Source organism: Lytechinus variegatus, chromosome 2 (genome assembly GCF_018143015.1).
Source record: "Lytechinus variegatus isolate NC3 chromosome 2, Lvar_3.0, whole genome shotgun sequence".
Lineage (NCBI taxonomy): Eukaryota > Metazoa > Echinodermata > Echinoidea > Temnopleuroida > Toxopneustidae > Lytechinus > Lytechinus variegatus.
Genome location: NC_054741.1, coordinates 28,382,990 through 28,398,746, shown reverse-complemented (window position 1 = coordinate 28,398,746; position 15,757 = coordinate 28,382,990). Strand labels below are relative to the sequence as shown.

The following is a 15,757-nucleotide window of genomic DNA, read 5'->3' as shown; positions in this document are numbered from 1 at the left end:
GCTGCATACTATTCTGTGCTTCCGATCCCTTTCTGCTCCCATTATCCTTTTCATCTGTTCTCTCACACAGTTTTTTCATTGTATTCCCACCTGTCCATCCTCTCTCTCCTCCATTTCTATTGTTTTACGTCTATACTCTCAATTTCATGAAGTATAAATCTCGTAATCATTGTTTCATTTTTTTTTCATTGTAATTCGATTCTTATCCTGTAGTTCGAATACTTATGTATTGTTCATTATTATGCTTTCAAACCGTATTTTTAGTTTTGTACTTCAATAAACTGTTCGCAGGTTGACCCATTTATTGTACTGTTTGTAGATTTTTATCGTTAAAAATGAATGATAATTAAAGAATGCATAATTTTTACTACCATGAATAATATTATTTGAACAAAAAAATTGCGGTAGTCAATAGAGAACTTTTACACTGGATAGTTATTCGATCCCCATAACCATTCAACAGAGTTTAAAAATTTCTTCGAGAAATATGATTGAACTAAGTATTTTGTTAGTGTGTCGGGATATTTCGTTTAGTACGAACCATTAGGTAATGATATACATTATATTTTTGTCAATGCGATATGTCTTTAATGCTGTACGAGCTCCATAATAGAGGGGAAGAGAGAGAGAGAGAACGATTATAGAAACAAAGTTTGTGACTTAATTTATTTTTCATTGTGTCAATTTTTTTCCAGTAATTTTGAAGACTGATTATCGTTATAGTATCGTTAATACCATTAAAACTATAAGTATTACCAGTATTTCTTAATTAATGTAGCTTTAATTTTATCATCAATGTTATTATATATGGAGGAATATAAACATTGTCATTACACTTACTGCTATCAGTATTGTTACAATTGTTCGTAGTTCTATAACCAAATTTACATTTAGTACTATTCCCATTATTATTGATTTTATAATTGTTAGTTCAAATATTATGATTAATATCATTATTATCACTGTTGCTATATGATTATCATCATCATTGTTGTAATTGGTATGATCATAATTACCAATATTAGCAATATCATCAAGGTCTTCACAATTGTCATCGTAATTATTTTTATCATGAATAAAATAATCGCTGTTCCCATTTCCCCTAAAATATCAACAATAATTGCATTGATATGTACATCATTATCGTAAACAAAGAAGCGTTGTTTCCCCGGTGGAAATAACACAGTGTCATACAGTAGGATCACAGTGTATCCACGAAATTGGACTATGTGAAAATATTATTCACACTGTTCAAATGCTCTAATTTATCAGTGTAAAAGGAATTTCACACTGTGGCTACCTCTATGGTATGGATATATTCACAGTGTCTTAGCATAGTAAACCATGTGGATATGTAATTCACACTGTTGAAATGCTCAAATTTAATAGGTCAAGTCCACCTCAGAAAAATGTTGATTTGAATCAATAGAGAAAAATCAGACAAGCACAATGCTGAAGATTTCATCAAAATCGGATGTAAAATAAGAAAGTTATGACATTTCAAAGTTTCGCTTATTTAAAAAAAATAGTTATATGAACGAGCCAGTTACATCCAAATGAGAGAGTTGATGATGTCACTCACTCACTATTTCTTTTGTTTTTTATTGTTTGAATTATACAATATTTCAATTTTTACGAATTTGACGATTAGGACCTCCTTGCCTGAAGCACAAAATGTTAAAATAATGGAATTCCACGTGTTCAGGGAGGAATGAAACTTCATTTCACATGACAATGACGAGAAAATCAAAATATTTCATATTTCAAACAATAAAAAACAAAAGAAATAGTGAGTGAATGACATCATCGACTCTCTCATTTGGATGTAGCTGGCTCGTTCATATAACTGTTTTTGTGAATTGAAGCAAAATTTTGAAATGTCATAACTTTCTTATTTTACATCCGATTTTGATGAAATTTTCAGTGTTATGCTTGTTGAATTTTTCTCTTTTTATTCAAATCAAGTTTTTGTTGGGGTGGACTTGTCCTTTAATAGTGTGAAGGTAATTACACAGTGCTCTTGGCTGTGAACACACCGTGGCGTAAATTGTAGGACACTGTGTTCTTCTAGTAGGGTTAGGCCAACAAACATGGCTTTAAAGTCTTTAAAAACTCACCTTCCAATGATCAACTTCATTGTGAACCTTGCTGTGAGTCAAAGAGGTTAACATCCATTTCCAACAGAACAGCCACCACCAACAAAACATTGTTTCACGGGGAAATGTTCGGATAGTAAGTCTCCCAAATGACCTCGAGAGGAACTTAGAATAGATAAGTGTTAGACAGTGAAATTAAATTATATGGGCCACCTGGGAAAATAGTTTTTCGACTTACTGGTATAGAAAACAATTTAACTTTTAGATTTCTACACACACACCCATACACCCCACATACACTTTCTCTTTCTTACTATCTATCGATATGGATTTCATTTCAATGTCAAGGATTATGCAGTTCGGCTATTTTGGTCGCCAAACCTTACTAAAACACTGTTTAAAATCAAGTGAATAGATATTTTGCGTGCAAAAAATATACACAATTAAAAGATATCAAAGTAAATCTGTTGGAAATTGTGGTATCAAAATGCAGTATAATTTTTTACCGTAACATGAACACACTCTAAAAAAGGAAGAGTATTTAGCTCTTAAGGAGCATGTAGAGTGACTGCGCTTCGGAGTGAGTACTGACTTTTCTCGTTCAAATTTGAACTAGACTAGACAAATCAGCACTCCGAAGTGCAGTTACCATACACGCTCCATAAGTATGATGAGAGCTGAATTAACTTTCATTTTTTAGAGTGCACTGTCGTAAAAAAAAATGAGGGCAGGGGAAGCAAGAACCCTAACCCCATCGCCAATGATGAACATCAATTAAAAAAAAACCAAAGCAATAAAATTCAATACCTAGAATCTCTTAGGTAATGGTAGCAGTAAAGACTATATCAAGTTGTGTTTAGGTATAACCATAAACACTCTTCGATTTGTAAACAAAGTGAAGACAGAATGACACTGAAAGGCGGGTTTGTCCTATTGTTTCTCCTGATATTTTCCTCATTTCGTTCCAATGCGGAGCATGATTCTGGTCCTGATGGCGGATATCAATCTACACCGGGTTTGACTGGAGCCCGGAGAGGTAATGTTACAGCGGATATAACTTCTGAAAGAAATGAACGAGATACTCTGCAGTCCAGTTCTGAGGCGGATTCTCAGCTTTCATTTCTCGGGTCTCCTGATATCGATTGGAGTGACTATTCTTCACCCTACTCATCAAGCGAAGGTAAAGCTTAGAAAACGCATTTCTTGTCTGTATGCACTTAGCATGCTTAGGGGCGGATCTAGAATATACCAGATCGGAGTTTGGAGGTGCTTTCTAAAAGAGACACTGTCCAGCCCAAAACAAGAGGTGTTACAACCATTAAAGGCAGCATGTCCAGATAATTTTAATCAAAGATAATAAAAGAAACAATTAAAAAAAAACTTAAAGGTCAAGTCCACCTCAGAAAAATGTTGATTTGAATCAATAGAGAAAAATCAGACAAGCACAATGCTGAAGATTTCATCAAAATCGGATGTAAAATAAGAAAGTTATGACATTTCAAAGTTTCGCTTATTTTTAACAAAATAGTTATATGAACGAGCCAGTTACATCCAAATGAGAGTCGATGATGTCACTAACTCACTATTTCTTTTGTTTTTTATTGTTTGAATTATACAATATTTCAATTTTTACGAATTTGATGATTAGGACCTCCTTGCCTGAAGCACAAAATGTTAAAATAATGGAATTCCACGTGTTCAGGGAGGAATGAAACTTCATTTCACATGACAATGACGAGAAAATCCAAATATTTCATACATCAAACAATAAAAAAACAAAAGAAATAGTGAGTAACATCATCGCCTCTCTCATTTGGATGTAACTGGCTCGTTCATATAACTGTTTTGTTAAAAAATAAGCGAAATTTTGAAATTTTCTTATTTTAAATCTGATTTTGATGAAATTTTCAGTGTTACACTTGTTGAATTTTTCTCTTTTTATTGAAATCAAGTTTTTGTTGGGGTGGACTTGTCCTTTGAAAAAGAGGTACATACGTCGTCCGTGGATCCGAGCCTATAAGCATACACACACGTTGTTAACTTGCTCTCTAAGTTCTCGTATAACACTTGGAACTTGTTTTAGATATAATCATGGATCAAAATATAGTCCGAAACATATTTTGAGCGCTTTGAGCAGAAAAATACATGAAGTTGGTTACAACATGGACTTACTACAGGTCCATGGTTACAATGAAATACACACACACCCTCGCATACATACACACACACCCACAACGGCTTTTGGCAGCAATCTACTCATATTTTGAAGGTTTTTCTTCTTCGAAGCGGTGCATCTTTGAAAATGCTTTATTTTGTTTGATATTTAAGGTCAAGTCCACCCCAGAAACATGTTGATTTGAATCAATATAGAAAAATAAAACAAGAATATCCATAAAAAATCATCAAAATCGGATGTAAAATAAGAAAATTGTGAAATTTTAAAATTTTCACAATCATTTATATGCACAACTCAGTGAAATGAAAATGAGGGAGTCGATGATGTCCGTCACAGCCTCACTCCCAATTTCTTTTCTGTTTTAATTGTTTGAATTATACAATATTTAAACTTTTGCAGATTTGACCAACTTGACTGAATCATAAAAGGTTCAATTTATAAGAATTTCACATATTCAGGGGTGAATAAATCTTTTTGTCTCAGGCCAATGAGGAGAAAATTAGACAATAGAAATAATAGTGAGCGGGTTACGTCGTCAGTCCCTTCATTTGCATACCGACCAGGATGTGCATATATAATCTTTGTTTGGTGAAATTAAGCGAAACTTATATATGTCATGGCTTTATCATTTTACATTCGATTTTGATGCACTATTTTCAGCACTATGCTTGTTGGGTTTTTCTATGTTTATTCAAATAAATGTAATGTCGGGGTGGACTTGTCCTTAAGCATTACTGACAAATTAATTGACAATTTCAATTCATTCAATTATAATGAAATATAAATATAAAATCAGGGTGTACGTACATGCATAAAATAAAATACAAAATATGGCTTGGACCATAGAAAAAAAAATTGCTTATAGGGAATGGACGACAAGACAAAATAACAAAATTAGCAACAGAAATATTAAGATGAAACATTCGAAATAAAGACAAACTTCATCTGCAAACATACACACACATAGACACCCTTACCCAGGCACATAAATCTTGACAATGTTGTAGACTTTCAATCAAATAAGTCCCTTTAATTTCTGACGGAGGCGGCGTCAACATCTTAACCTAAGGTCAAGTTTTTCAAATGACATCATAACTTGGAAAATATACGGACCTAGTTCATGAAACTTAGTGACATAAGAGTAATCAACTATTGCTGAACTTCCTGTCCCAGTTTCATGTCAGATGACCCCTGTCATAGGTCATTTAGGGTCAGTAATCTTAGATCATTTTCGGGGAGTCAACATCGAAATATTTATATCTTAACCTAAGGCAGGTCCTACGAACTATTTTTTTTAATGATGACGTAAATTTAAAAGCCCCCCCCAAAAGGGGGGGGGGTTCATAACAAAATGGAGGTCAAATTGGTTCCGATAAATTTGAAAGGCCCAACTAAAAGTTTCATTACAAAATGTCGAAATGTCATTTTTGTTTGCTTCTCAGGGCCATGACCTCCTAAGGTTAAGTTTTTTAAATGCCATCATAACTTAAAAAGCATATACACCTAGTCTGAATGAAACTTGGACATAAGGGTAATGAAGTATTATTAAACATTCTACGTGAGCTTCAGGTCACATGACCAAGGTCATTTAGGGTCAATGAACTTTGGCTATGTTGGGGGGATTTTTGTAAATTACCACCGTAACTTTGATAGTTTATTGATCTAGTTCATAAAATGTGGACATAAGAGTATTCAAGTATCACTGAACATTCTACGTGAGTGTCAGGTCACATGAGACCAAGGTCAAAGGTCATTTAAGGCAAATGAACTTTGGCCATGTTGGGATAATTGTTGAATTTCCATAACTGTGAAAGTTTATGATATAGTTCATGAAATGTGGACATACTGTAAGGCTTATCAAGTATCACTGATCATCTTGCAGAAGTCTTAGGTCACATGATCAAGGTCAAATGTCATTTAGGGTGAGTGAAGTAGTATTATATACTTATGAATTGTGAATTTAAATATTTTAAAGTTGTCTTTAAGGTCAGCACTGCTGCTATATTGAATCGCGTAATGCAGGCGAGACTGTCATACCCTTTTTACACAGGCTAAAATTTCCTTAACCCCGTACTATAGGGGGGGGGGGCTAAATGGCAATTTAGCCCCCCCCCCCCTATACTTATGGTATATTATCCCACTTTCTTTTTACACAGCATTTTTGCAAAGTGGGCTAACCCCACCTATAGTACGGGATTATTTGGCACTGCAAAAAAGCAGGGTTATCCCAGCAATTGCGGTGCTAAGAGCGATAGTACGGGGTTAAGATCGCTAGTGTAAAACGAAAGTGGGCTAAGCTTAACCCCGTACTATAGGTGGGGCTAAATAGCAATTTAGCCCCACCTATAGTACGGGGTTAAGGAAATTTTAGCGTGTGTAAAAAGTGTACCAGTGAAGTACTTGTACTACGAATGATCGACAAAAACCACTAGTCCGGGGTTAGCGAGTTTCGTGTGTAAAAAGCAAGCATTCCTTATCCGGGGTTAGCAATAACAATTTGGCATGTGTGAAAAGGAAAAAAAATAGTACGGGGTTAAGGATAGTACGGGGTTAGCGATAGTCCGGGGTTAAGAAAATCCTGTGTAAAAAGGGTACATGAGGCGCTCCACTTGTTTGGGAAATATTTTATGTAATCCACCTCAATGTTTTCCATCGATTTCCCCTCCATTTTCTCCGTAGCATGAAGTGACAGTAAAATACGATTGCCCCAGGGATTGAAAGAATCAAGAAATAGCATACAGGCACGCGATGTATCTTTATGGTTTGTGGCAAATTAATAAAATGCAAGCTACCATCACGAATTTTTGCGTAATTGGAAGATGCAAGAAAGAGCTAACGAGTATAAAGTATGCAAGATAATAATACCATTAAGAAAAATTGATCAACAATTTTACTGGTAGTGTATAGCCATTTGGCGTAAACAAGTCTACATATTGGGATTCCTTATCCTAAATGATGTATCCATTATAATGGTATACGCAATCAATGTGCGAAGGAGTGAGTGAATATGAATTGTTTTGAGAGATAGCATAACTATATTTTGCATGAAATGTATTCATTATAAGTTTTGTCTAATGCTTTACCTCGTCTGTTTGATCCCCCAAGGTATCACAGGCCTAAAAAAATTCCCAGAGACTCGTGTGTTAAAGTGGCACTTTAAAAATAGTCATAAAAAATAAGGACATTCGAGGGTTGAATGTTTATTACCAGTGGATAGGATATATGTCTGACATTCCATATCTGACCAGAAAAGGGTACCTCGACCGGCTCATTTTTAAAATAAATCGGCATTTATGAAGACTACACCTGACAGGATCAAATTCATCACTTGAGGGAGTAAAATGACCCTGATTCTTCCGCCTGTAAAAACATAGTTTCAAAGTGGTGATATCTCTTTCCATTTTGGAAAAAAATGGAAGATCAGTAGGTATCCTCCTAGAATCAGTGTTAGATTGTCAGTCATATTCATTCATTTTTGTCAATCAGCAATATCAAATTTAAAAATTGAGAATGGGTTGGCTCGAATGAATGAATATCTTTCGCCTGCTAGTTGTAATTAGGCCCGTGAACCCTAATCTTTTTGCAAATGAATGAGGACAGTGAACAAGGAAAAAAAACTTGGTATTGCAACAGCACCGGCCTATTGAGTTGATAAGATTAGAAAACACAGTTTAAAATTGTATACATCGCTGTTTCCTAGACCCTTACAGTAGCTGTTTCAACAGCTTAAATAACCATGATTAATTTATTGAGAATTATATTTATAAGAAATAAACTTTGTTGTCTAATATATTAAACATTTGTTAAAAACGTATTGTTAAGTTCAGATAATAAATATCACGGTATAAAAAAGGAATAAGCGGCATTTTTTTCCTGTGTATACACTTGTATACCAATCTAAATGTATTGGTCCGTGATATACACAATGGGAGGAACTGGTTTTAGATAGGCCTTATTGTTAATTTATCGTTGGATTTTTTTAAGGAACCCATTTTTTTAAACAACAGTTTCCACATTTTTTCATTCACCCCCTACCATTTTACACCTTTTCTCACTTTCCCTCCCCTTTTCCTCCGTCTAATTCTATCCGATTTCGATTATTTGCAGTTCCAACCTCCTATACAACTTGGCTGTGTCCTACCGGTAAGTATACAACTATACATTATACAATTTCATATCATATAGGGTCAGCACTATTATACTATCAATATAGTATATCATATCATGACTTATTTCTGATATAACAGAACAAGATTTTGTATAAGATTATTCTTAATTTTGGGGTGTGTATTAATCTTTGTTAAGTCTTTAATTTGCATTGCTTTAAATCTTAATTCAAGGTCTTGAAATATTGCAAAGGTCTTGAAATCTTGATACTATCGTCCCCAAGATATCCTTTTATATCGGGATACAAACTTGTAATGGCTTTATCAGACCCTTTTCTGTATCCTTGACAGATTTGACGTACCTGAATAAATACAATGAAATGTTTTTAATGCAACGTGTCATATTTTTTTAAAACAAAATCTGTTCACCTTTTATAATATTAATTTACCAGTCATGGGTTTATAAAATACTCACACACAGTGGCTAATTGATGATAAGTGGTCCTAAAAAAATCACATGATAAGCGACTGGGGTACAGGTACGGGAGACATGAACTTTACAAATTACAATTCTAGATAACATATTTACATGGAATTCAATGCTCATTTGATTATTTGTCAAACAGTAACATGACTTTACAGTCTCTATTTAGAGTAAACCCTAAAAGGACTGGGCTATTTGATATGTAAGCCTATCATGAGGACGGGGGGGGGGGCATGAAGGCCCCTTCTGATCTCGGACGCCGTTTGCGCCGACATTTGGCACGCAGAATGATTACTACACAAAGTCAAGATAAACTACAAGCCAGTATTAAGAGAAATTATTATTTTTTTTTTTTATAAAATATGCAAATTTATTAGTGAAAAACACAATTTGCATAATCAACACCAAATTTCACTTCCAATTTTCATCTTTTTCCAGATGTCATCTCATGCCTTCTTAATAATTGCGCGAGATTTTAAAGAAATAAGTCATAAAATATTGCAGCGCAATCTTTTTTTTTTCGTTTCATAAATATCGCGCGAAGCGTTGGGGACATCATGGGCCCCCAATTTTTTCAATGGTTAAAGGAATAACAGTCAAACTTCATTTAAACACCAAGTAAATCTAGGGTAATCTTATTTATCACAAAGATTGTAACAAACATTAGTAGCCTAAAAAGCTGTATGCAACAACAGCTTGCAAAGGCAACAAAATTCCAGTGTATTTAATGATCATTCGCAAATTTACTGAATGGTTGTACAATGGCTATAATTTCATACATGCATTGTTTCTTGATCTAATATACAGATTCAGACAAGTGTGTGAACTTCTCTGCATTCATACATGAATGTGAAATGAATTCAACGATAATTGAATCTGCGTACTGCACCTGTGATTACGACTGCGAATTTTTCGACGACTGTTGCTATGGATACAAAGTGACAAATAGTACAGCGCAGGAGCCTGAAACGATGGATCTTGATAAGCAATATTGGAGTTGCACCGCATTTTCCATTGGCGTCGCACACAACTCATCTTGCATTTACAACCACTTTGTAGTTAGTCGATGTCCGCCAGTATCTGAAACTGACAATGAGTTGGCACATAGATGTGAAAACCCTATCGCCAATGATACTGTCTTCTTTGACCCAAGGAGAGTCTTCTACCGTAACAGGTATTGCGCTCTTTGTCACGGCGTCAACTCCTCCGAACTCACCCCTTACTTCATTTTTGTACCATGCCTGGACAACCTTCCAACTGAGGATACATTTTGTGGACAGGAACCGTATGAAATCGACGGGATTTTCGCTCCTCGACCTCGGTCATGTTTCGATGAATCTTCCATCATTTCACAATGTGACTCACAAATAAACAACCAAAGCTCACAGTCACTTTGTTCAAACGAAGAGGAGCGGAGGGTCTTTATTAATGGAAGTATTTACCGAAACGAAGATTGCGCGAAGTGCAATGGGGTGCAACTACCTAACGACACATTTAAATGTATTGATAGTGTCCCTATTGTAAAACCTGTTAACGCTTTTAACGCGGGTTACTATTATCCTATATTGACATGTCCTGAAGGCATGATACCAACTGGAACAGAATGTGTTCCAGAAGGGATTTCATGGCCAGAATGCGATAACAAAACCATCATTTTTGCTGTTGTAGCCAAAGGTTCTTGGCAGTGTTACGATGGTTTTTATGGTTTGGAAGTTATAAAGTCTTTACCAACACTAGAAATTCCTGTTGTCTCCGACTATGATTTCAATTTTGACATCGATGAGTTAAATTTCACCACCTTCTTAGAAATCCCTGTAGACTCCTTACCCACAACCTTAAGACAATTTAAAAGCGATGTTGAGGAAAGCCTGGAGGAATTGCGGGAAAAGAGTTGCCCTGATAAGAAAGTTATCATCCGAGAAAGATGCAATCTTGACTTTGGTCTTAGTAGGTCTACTTCTTTATTTCATATTCAGGATAAACCCCGGTTATTTGAACCTATAGAATACAATGGGACTGTCTATATCGCGTATGATAACACTACTTTCATAGCACCAGTTTTGTGGGAAAATGACACCTACCTCACACGTTTCTCAGATGAATGGAATTTTACCAAAGAACTATCCTTTTCCCTTTACGGACATGTCGTAGACTTACAAACGTGCCCGTCAATCATTGTTGGAGCTTCTCTCATTACCGAAGACACAAGGGGAAATGTGACCATTTTGGTAAGTATTTTAATATATTATCGATTTTAATTGGAACAGGTCAGATCGAAACAATGCTGTTCAAACGATAGTCCCCAAGTTCTGTGTATTGTGTGTAGGCCTACTGCATACATCTATTTTTAACATCAGAGATATAAACGCAATGCAAATAATTTCCTCTTCAATACAAGAAGAGCATTAGTAACATCTTTTATTTTCAATAGAAATTTCACTTCATCTCCTAATGACAATAAAGTTCTCTCCAAGCATCAGAGTTAACTTCAAGTGTTCGCAATGATTGTAAAACAAGCAGACCTTTACCGAGTCAGAAGAAAACTTAATTAAAAAGAAATCGCCATTTCAATGATAAAATACGCCATGAACAGTGCACACAATACCTTTATATATTCTCTGAAAGAGCTCTTCTCCCAAACAATATGTAGTCATTTTCGTATGGTTTGTTTATATTTTAATCATTAGGAGATGTTTTTGTTGTGATGTAAAATTTGATATATGTTAAAGCAAGGCATGGCTGCCGCGGCAATGAATGAATCCATGGGAGCGTTTCGTGAAAGGACCTGTCGGGCGTTTTATCTGTCATATCCTGTTTTATCCGGTAGTTACCATAGGAACTGTGCTTATTAGCCAATCATAATCCAGAAAGTTGTCATATCTGATATCAATGAAGGCAGACAACCAACACAAAATTCATTACAAAATACATTTTCAATTAAATTAGCAGGGGAAATGTTTAATAAATACTTTTTTAGTAACAATGTCATGTTAATTCGATTTCAATATTATTGAAGTTTACTGCAACTCACGTAAGATTGTGACGCCATGGCCATTAGGGTCCCGTTTGCTATAACAATAAATGCATGATTTAGCCAATCAAATTGACCGGTTTCAGTAGCTTTTAACTGTTAATGCAAAATTCTTTATCATAACAAGTTTTATGAAATGGAGCTCCTGGATGCATTCTCAAAATGTCCATTGCAGTCATGCCTTACTTTGACACTAGTCGGAATAAATCCCGATTATCTAAGCGTAAATAACTTAAAAGTAGTATCAAACTGTTTATGAGAGAATATCTTTTTAGGACATTCTTTTTCGTGACGTGTTTTTTCCATTGAATTGGTGATTTTAGGTATATTTTTTTCGGACTCACATCTGGAAAACAAGGCCCTGAAGTCTGCGTCATTGTCTAAGTGAAAGGGGGTGAGGGCGGTGGTCTCTTTCCAAACAATATTATCAGATAATGAATTTTCGTTGTGAATTTTTTTTTCTCATTAAAATGTTTTTTTAAAGATCATCATATACGTCGCGTTTCATTTGGACTACATATATAATCATAACTATGATTATGACAGAGAGTTAACCGCTAAATTTTAGGCCTGAAATAGATACGATACGTTTAACTCCACGTGTACAATATTCTCTGGATTATACATGTAGATATACCAAAGCATTTCATTCCCTCCGGATAAGTACACCCGTTTCAAGAATGGATCTGTCCGTCTCTGCTGGACTTTGTCCGATCCTCCAGAACCCGTCAGCTTGTTCAGTTATTCCAGAGGACAGTATATCCTGAACGCCATCCTTTTTACTCTTTCCATGACGAGTCTCTTCGCTACGTTGATCACATACTGCGTCTTCAAGCCTCTGAGGAATCTTCAAGGCATATCTACAATGAACTTTGTTTTTGCTCTTTTCGTAGCGCAGGTATATAAGTACAAAGTCTATTCTAAATTTCCCATCATTAATTCCTTTACCGAACAATTAGGACGTCCCGAAGAAGAAGGGTCTCGGCTAAGACAACAAACTACAGACATGAAAGACCTAGGTTAAAATCCAGTCACGTCTCTTACGCCATGACTTTGAACAATGTCTTTTATTCTCATAATATTCATGGATACAAGTCTGTAAATCCGCAAATCAAATGAGTTCCTCATTCAAGGCCGATATTTAGTACTTTTAAAAAATTATGGTGTATAAAACACACGAGCAACAGACCCAACGATAGTTTGCTTCGATATAACCCTAATCCTTAAAAAAATATATACGTCTACCATTCGTCAAAAATGTCCTTGACTTCTTATTTTTGTATGAAATTCAGTTCACTGCGATAAATGGCTGTAAAATTACTCAAGACCTGTGTCACTTTGTGATACACGTCCATCCGGGTCCAACTGTTACTCTGTTGCCGGAAAATAATATTTGTGTACACTTAGAGATACGTGTAATTTAACATGGACCCTCGCAAAATGATTATGCCTTTTACTTATACGAGATCAAATTTTATACGAACAATGACCTATGAAATATTCCCTTTTTTGTCTACAGGTGATGCTCCAATTTGTGTCTTCCTCCGTGAGTTCAATTCCAACCGCTTGTACGATAGCAGCTGCTATAACACATTACTTTCTGCTTGCCGTCTTCACCTGGACAAATGTCTTGGCATGGGATCTTGTTCGTCACTTTGCATCTTCATCCTTTGTACCAAAGAGACATAAGGAGACAAGACGACTGATCGTCTACCATACCATTGGTTGGTGTCTTCCTCTCATCATCATCGTTCCCTGTCTCATCGTCCAAAGTCAGAACCCATCACTCTTTCGCTATGGCAAGATCGGATCAGGTTGCTGGATCTACCAAGCGAAAGACATTGTCTTGGCCTTCTTGGTGCCTGTTGCTGTCAGTTTTCTTATCAATCTTGTTTTCTTCGTGTTAACGGCATGGGGTGTTCACAAGAGCAAACGTGATTCTAGCGTCCTTCATGAAGGCACGGGAACGCGACATAAGGAAATGTTCACCGAATTGGCGGTCCACTTTAAGGTTTGTATGCTGTAAAATTTACGCACAATACTTTTGTATTTTGTGCAGGCTTAGGGTGTGTGCCGTGGCCGAGTGGTCTAAGGCGCCTGGCTATAAAGTCCGGGGTTCGATTCCCGGCCACGGCACCTGTATGCTCTTTTATCCTGCATTCAAATTAATGGAAATGCTTTACGCATTATTTGTATAACTAGGTGTGCATTTTTTAAGTGTATGAATGGGTTGTCAATATTGTAGTTACTGACTTTGTCGTATTATTTTCAATTCGCCTATACTAGATCTTTGACCATTTTTTGCGATACACTGTACGTTTATCAATAAGCCTTAAACACACCTTTCATCAAATTAATGTAACAATTGCATTCATTTCATAGGCAATCACATAAAATATTCTACCATGATATCAAACATAATAATACAATACAATTACCCACTCATTTCTGCGTATGCGGCACAAAATCCCAATAGAGTAATATGTGAAAAGAAAACAGAAGACGCGGACATAAAAGGTAGGCGTAATAGGTCTACCTGGTTTTCTGAGATTTTATTCATTTATTTGTTTATATATTTATGCTTTAATAATGTGAATCACAATCACAATAACTGCATCCTCTCTAATTCATCAATTTCTTTTGAATTTCAAATTCTTTCTTTTAGATATCCTGTCTGCTTGGTTTTGGATGGTCCTTTGGTTTCATCGCTTCATTTACCAATTCTGCTTCTGTTTGGACCATCTTCATCCTGACCAGCTCTCTTCAAGGGATATTCGTTTTCATCTTCTTCGGCGCTAATCAACGAGTAAGGGATCTCTGGCGAAAAAAGGTTTGCGGATCGGCAGCACAAACAAGAACTTCAACCATGGCATTTACATCTTCTACAAGTGTGGGATCAAAGACAAAGAGTAATATAAAAACTACTTCTTCGGGTTCGACTACCCGTGCATAGGAATTCAGCTCTATTATTTTCCATGAACTTGTAAATATTATTGGGCGACTATTTGGCCTACGCCTAATGGATGAAATGCTTTAGTTTTGGGGTCTTAGTCACGTATTTGACGTAATTAATTCTTAACTCATTAGTTATTAACAGTACTTGATATATGTTGCATAAAGTTTGTCTGATAGTTTCTGACAGTTGAAATGGTTGTTCCAAAATATGTCAAGCCCGGGGTTAGCACTTGGGGTTAACGAAACTTTAATTTGTACACAGTACCAATATTCACCGGATTCGGCAAACTTTCGCATGCCTCATCATGCGGCATGAGTGTCATGGTGGCCCGATTTACTATCACAAAATGGCAATATTGCCTACACTACGTTTAAAAGATAAATAGAATGATCCATGTGTTTTGAATGGACGAAATGGATTTGTAATGTAAAATTTCTTTAATAAGGTATTGAGTCACAGAATGGTGATAATTATCATAGGCGGCGGAAGGGGGGGACAGGTCCCCCCAAAAAATTGAGGTGGGGGATAGTCTCCCCCCCCCCTAAATTTTTAGTTGATAACATTTTTTTTTTTTTGCTTGTCAATTCTATTTCCTGCGTCCCCCCTAAATTCTGGTGGACCCCCCTTAAAATGTCTCCTTTTTTGCTTGCTTGTCAATTTTTTTACATGTGTCCAACACAGAATTTCAGGTAGACCCCCTAATTCTTTTAGCTTCCGCCGCCAATGAGAATTATACAAGAGGTGGGGTGGCTGAGTGGTCTACAAGCCGCCTAGAAATTCCTAGATTCGACATCCGACCCCCGAGATCCGACCATGGCACCAGTATGACCATGAGCAGGGCATTTTATCTACATTGCTAATTCACGTCTTCCGGATTGTGACGTTAATGGTCGGTCCTATTAAATAAT

General features: G+C 36.0%; 1 protein-coding gene across 1 annotated transcript; it reads left to right on the top strand.

Annotated features, from left to right (window-relative positions):
- Positions 1 to 3,063: 3,063 nt before the first annotated feature.
- On the top strand, positions 3,064 to 15,332 carry LOC121407759. Its single transcript, XM_041598954.1, has 7 exons — positions 3,064 to 3,154; positions 3,188 to 3,276; positions 8,380 to 8,415; positions 9,670 to 11,090; positions 12,525 to 12,791; positions 13,413 to 13,904; positions 14,559 to 15,332. Exons 4-7 carry the CDS (start codon positions 9,717 to 9,719, stop codon positions 14,844 to 14,846), a joined length of 2,421 nt encoding a protein of 806 aa, XP_041454888.1. The 5' UTR covers positions 3,064 to 3,154; positions 3,188 to 3,276; positions 8,380 to 8,415; positions 9,670 to 9,716; the 3' UTR covers positions 14,847 to 15,332.
- The last annotated feature ends 425 nt before the right edge of the window (positions 15,333 to 15,757 follow it).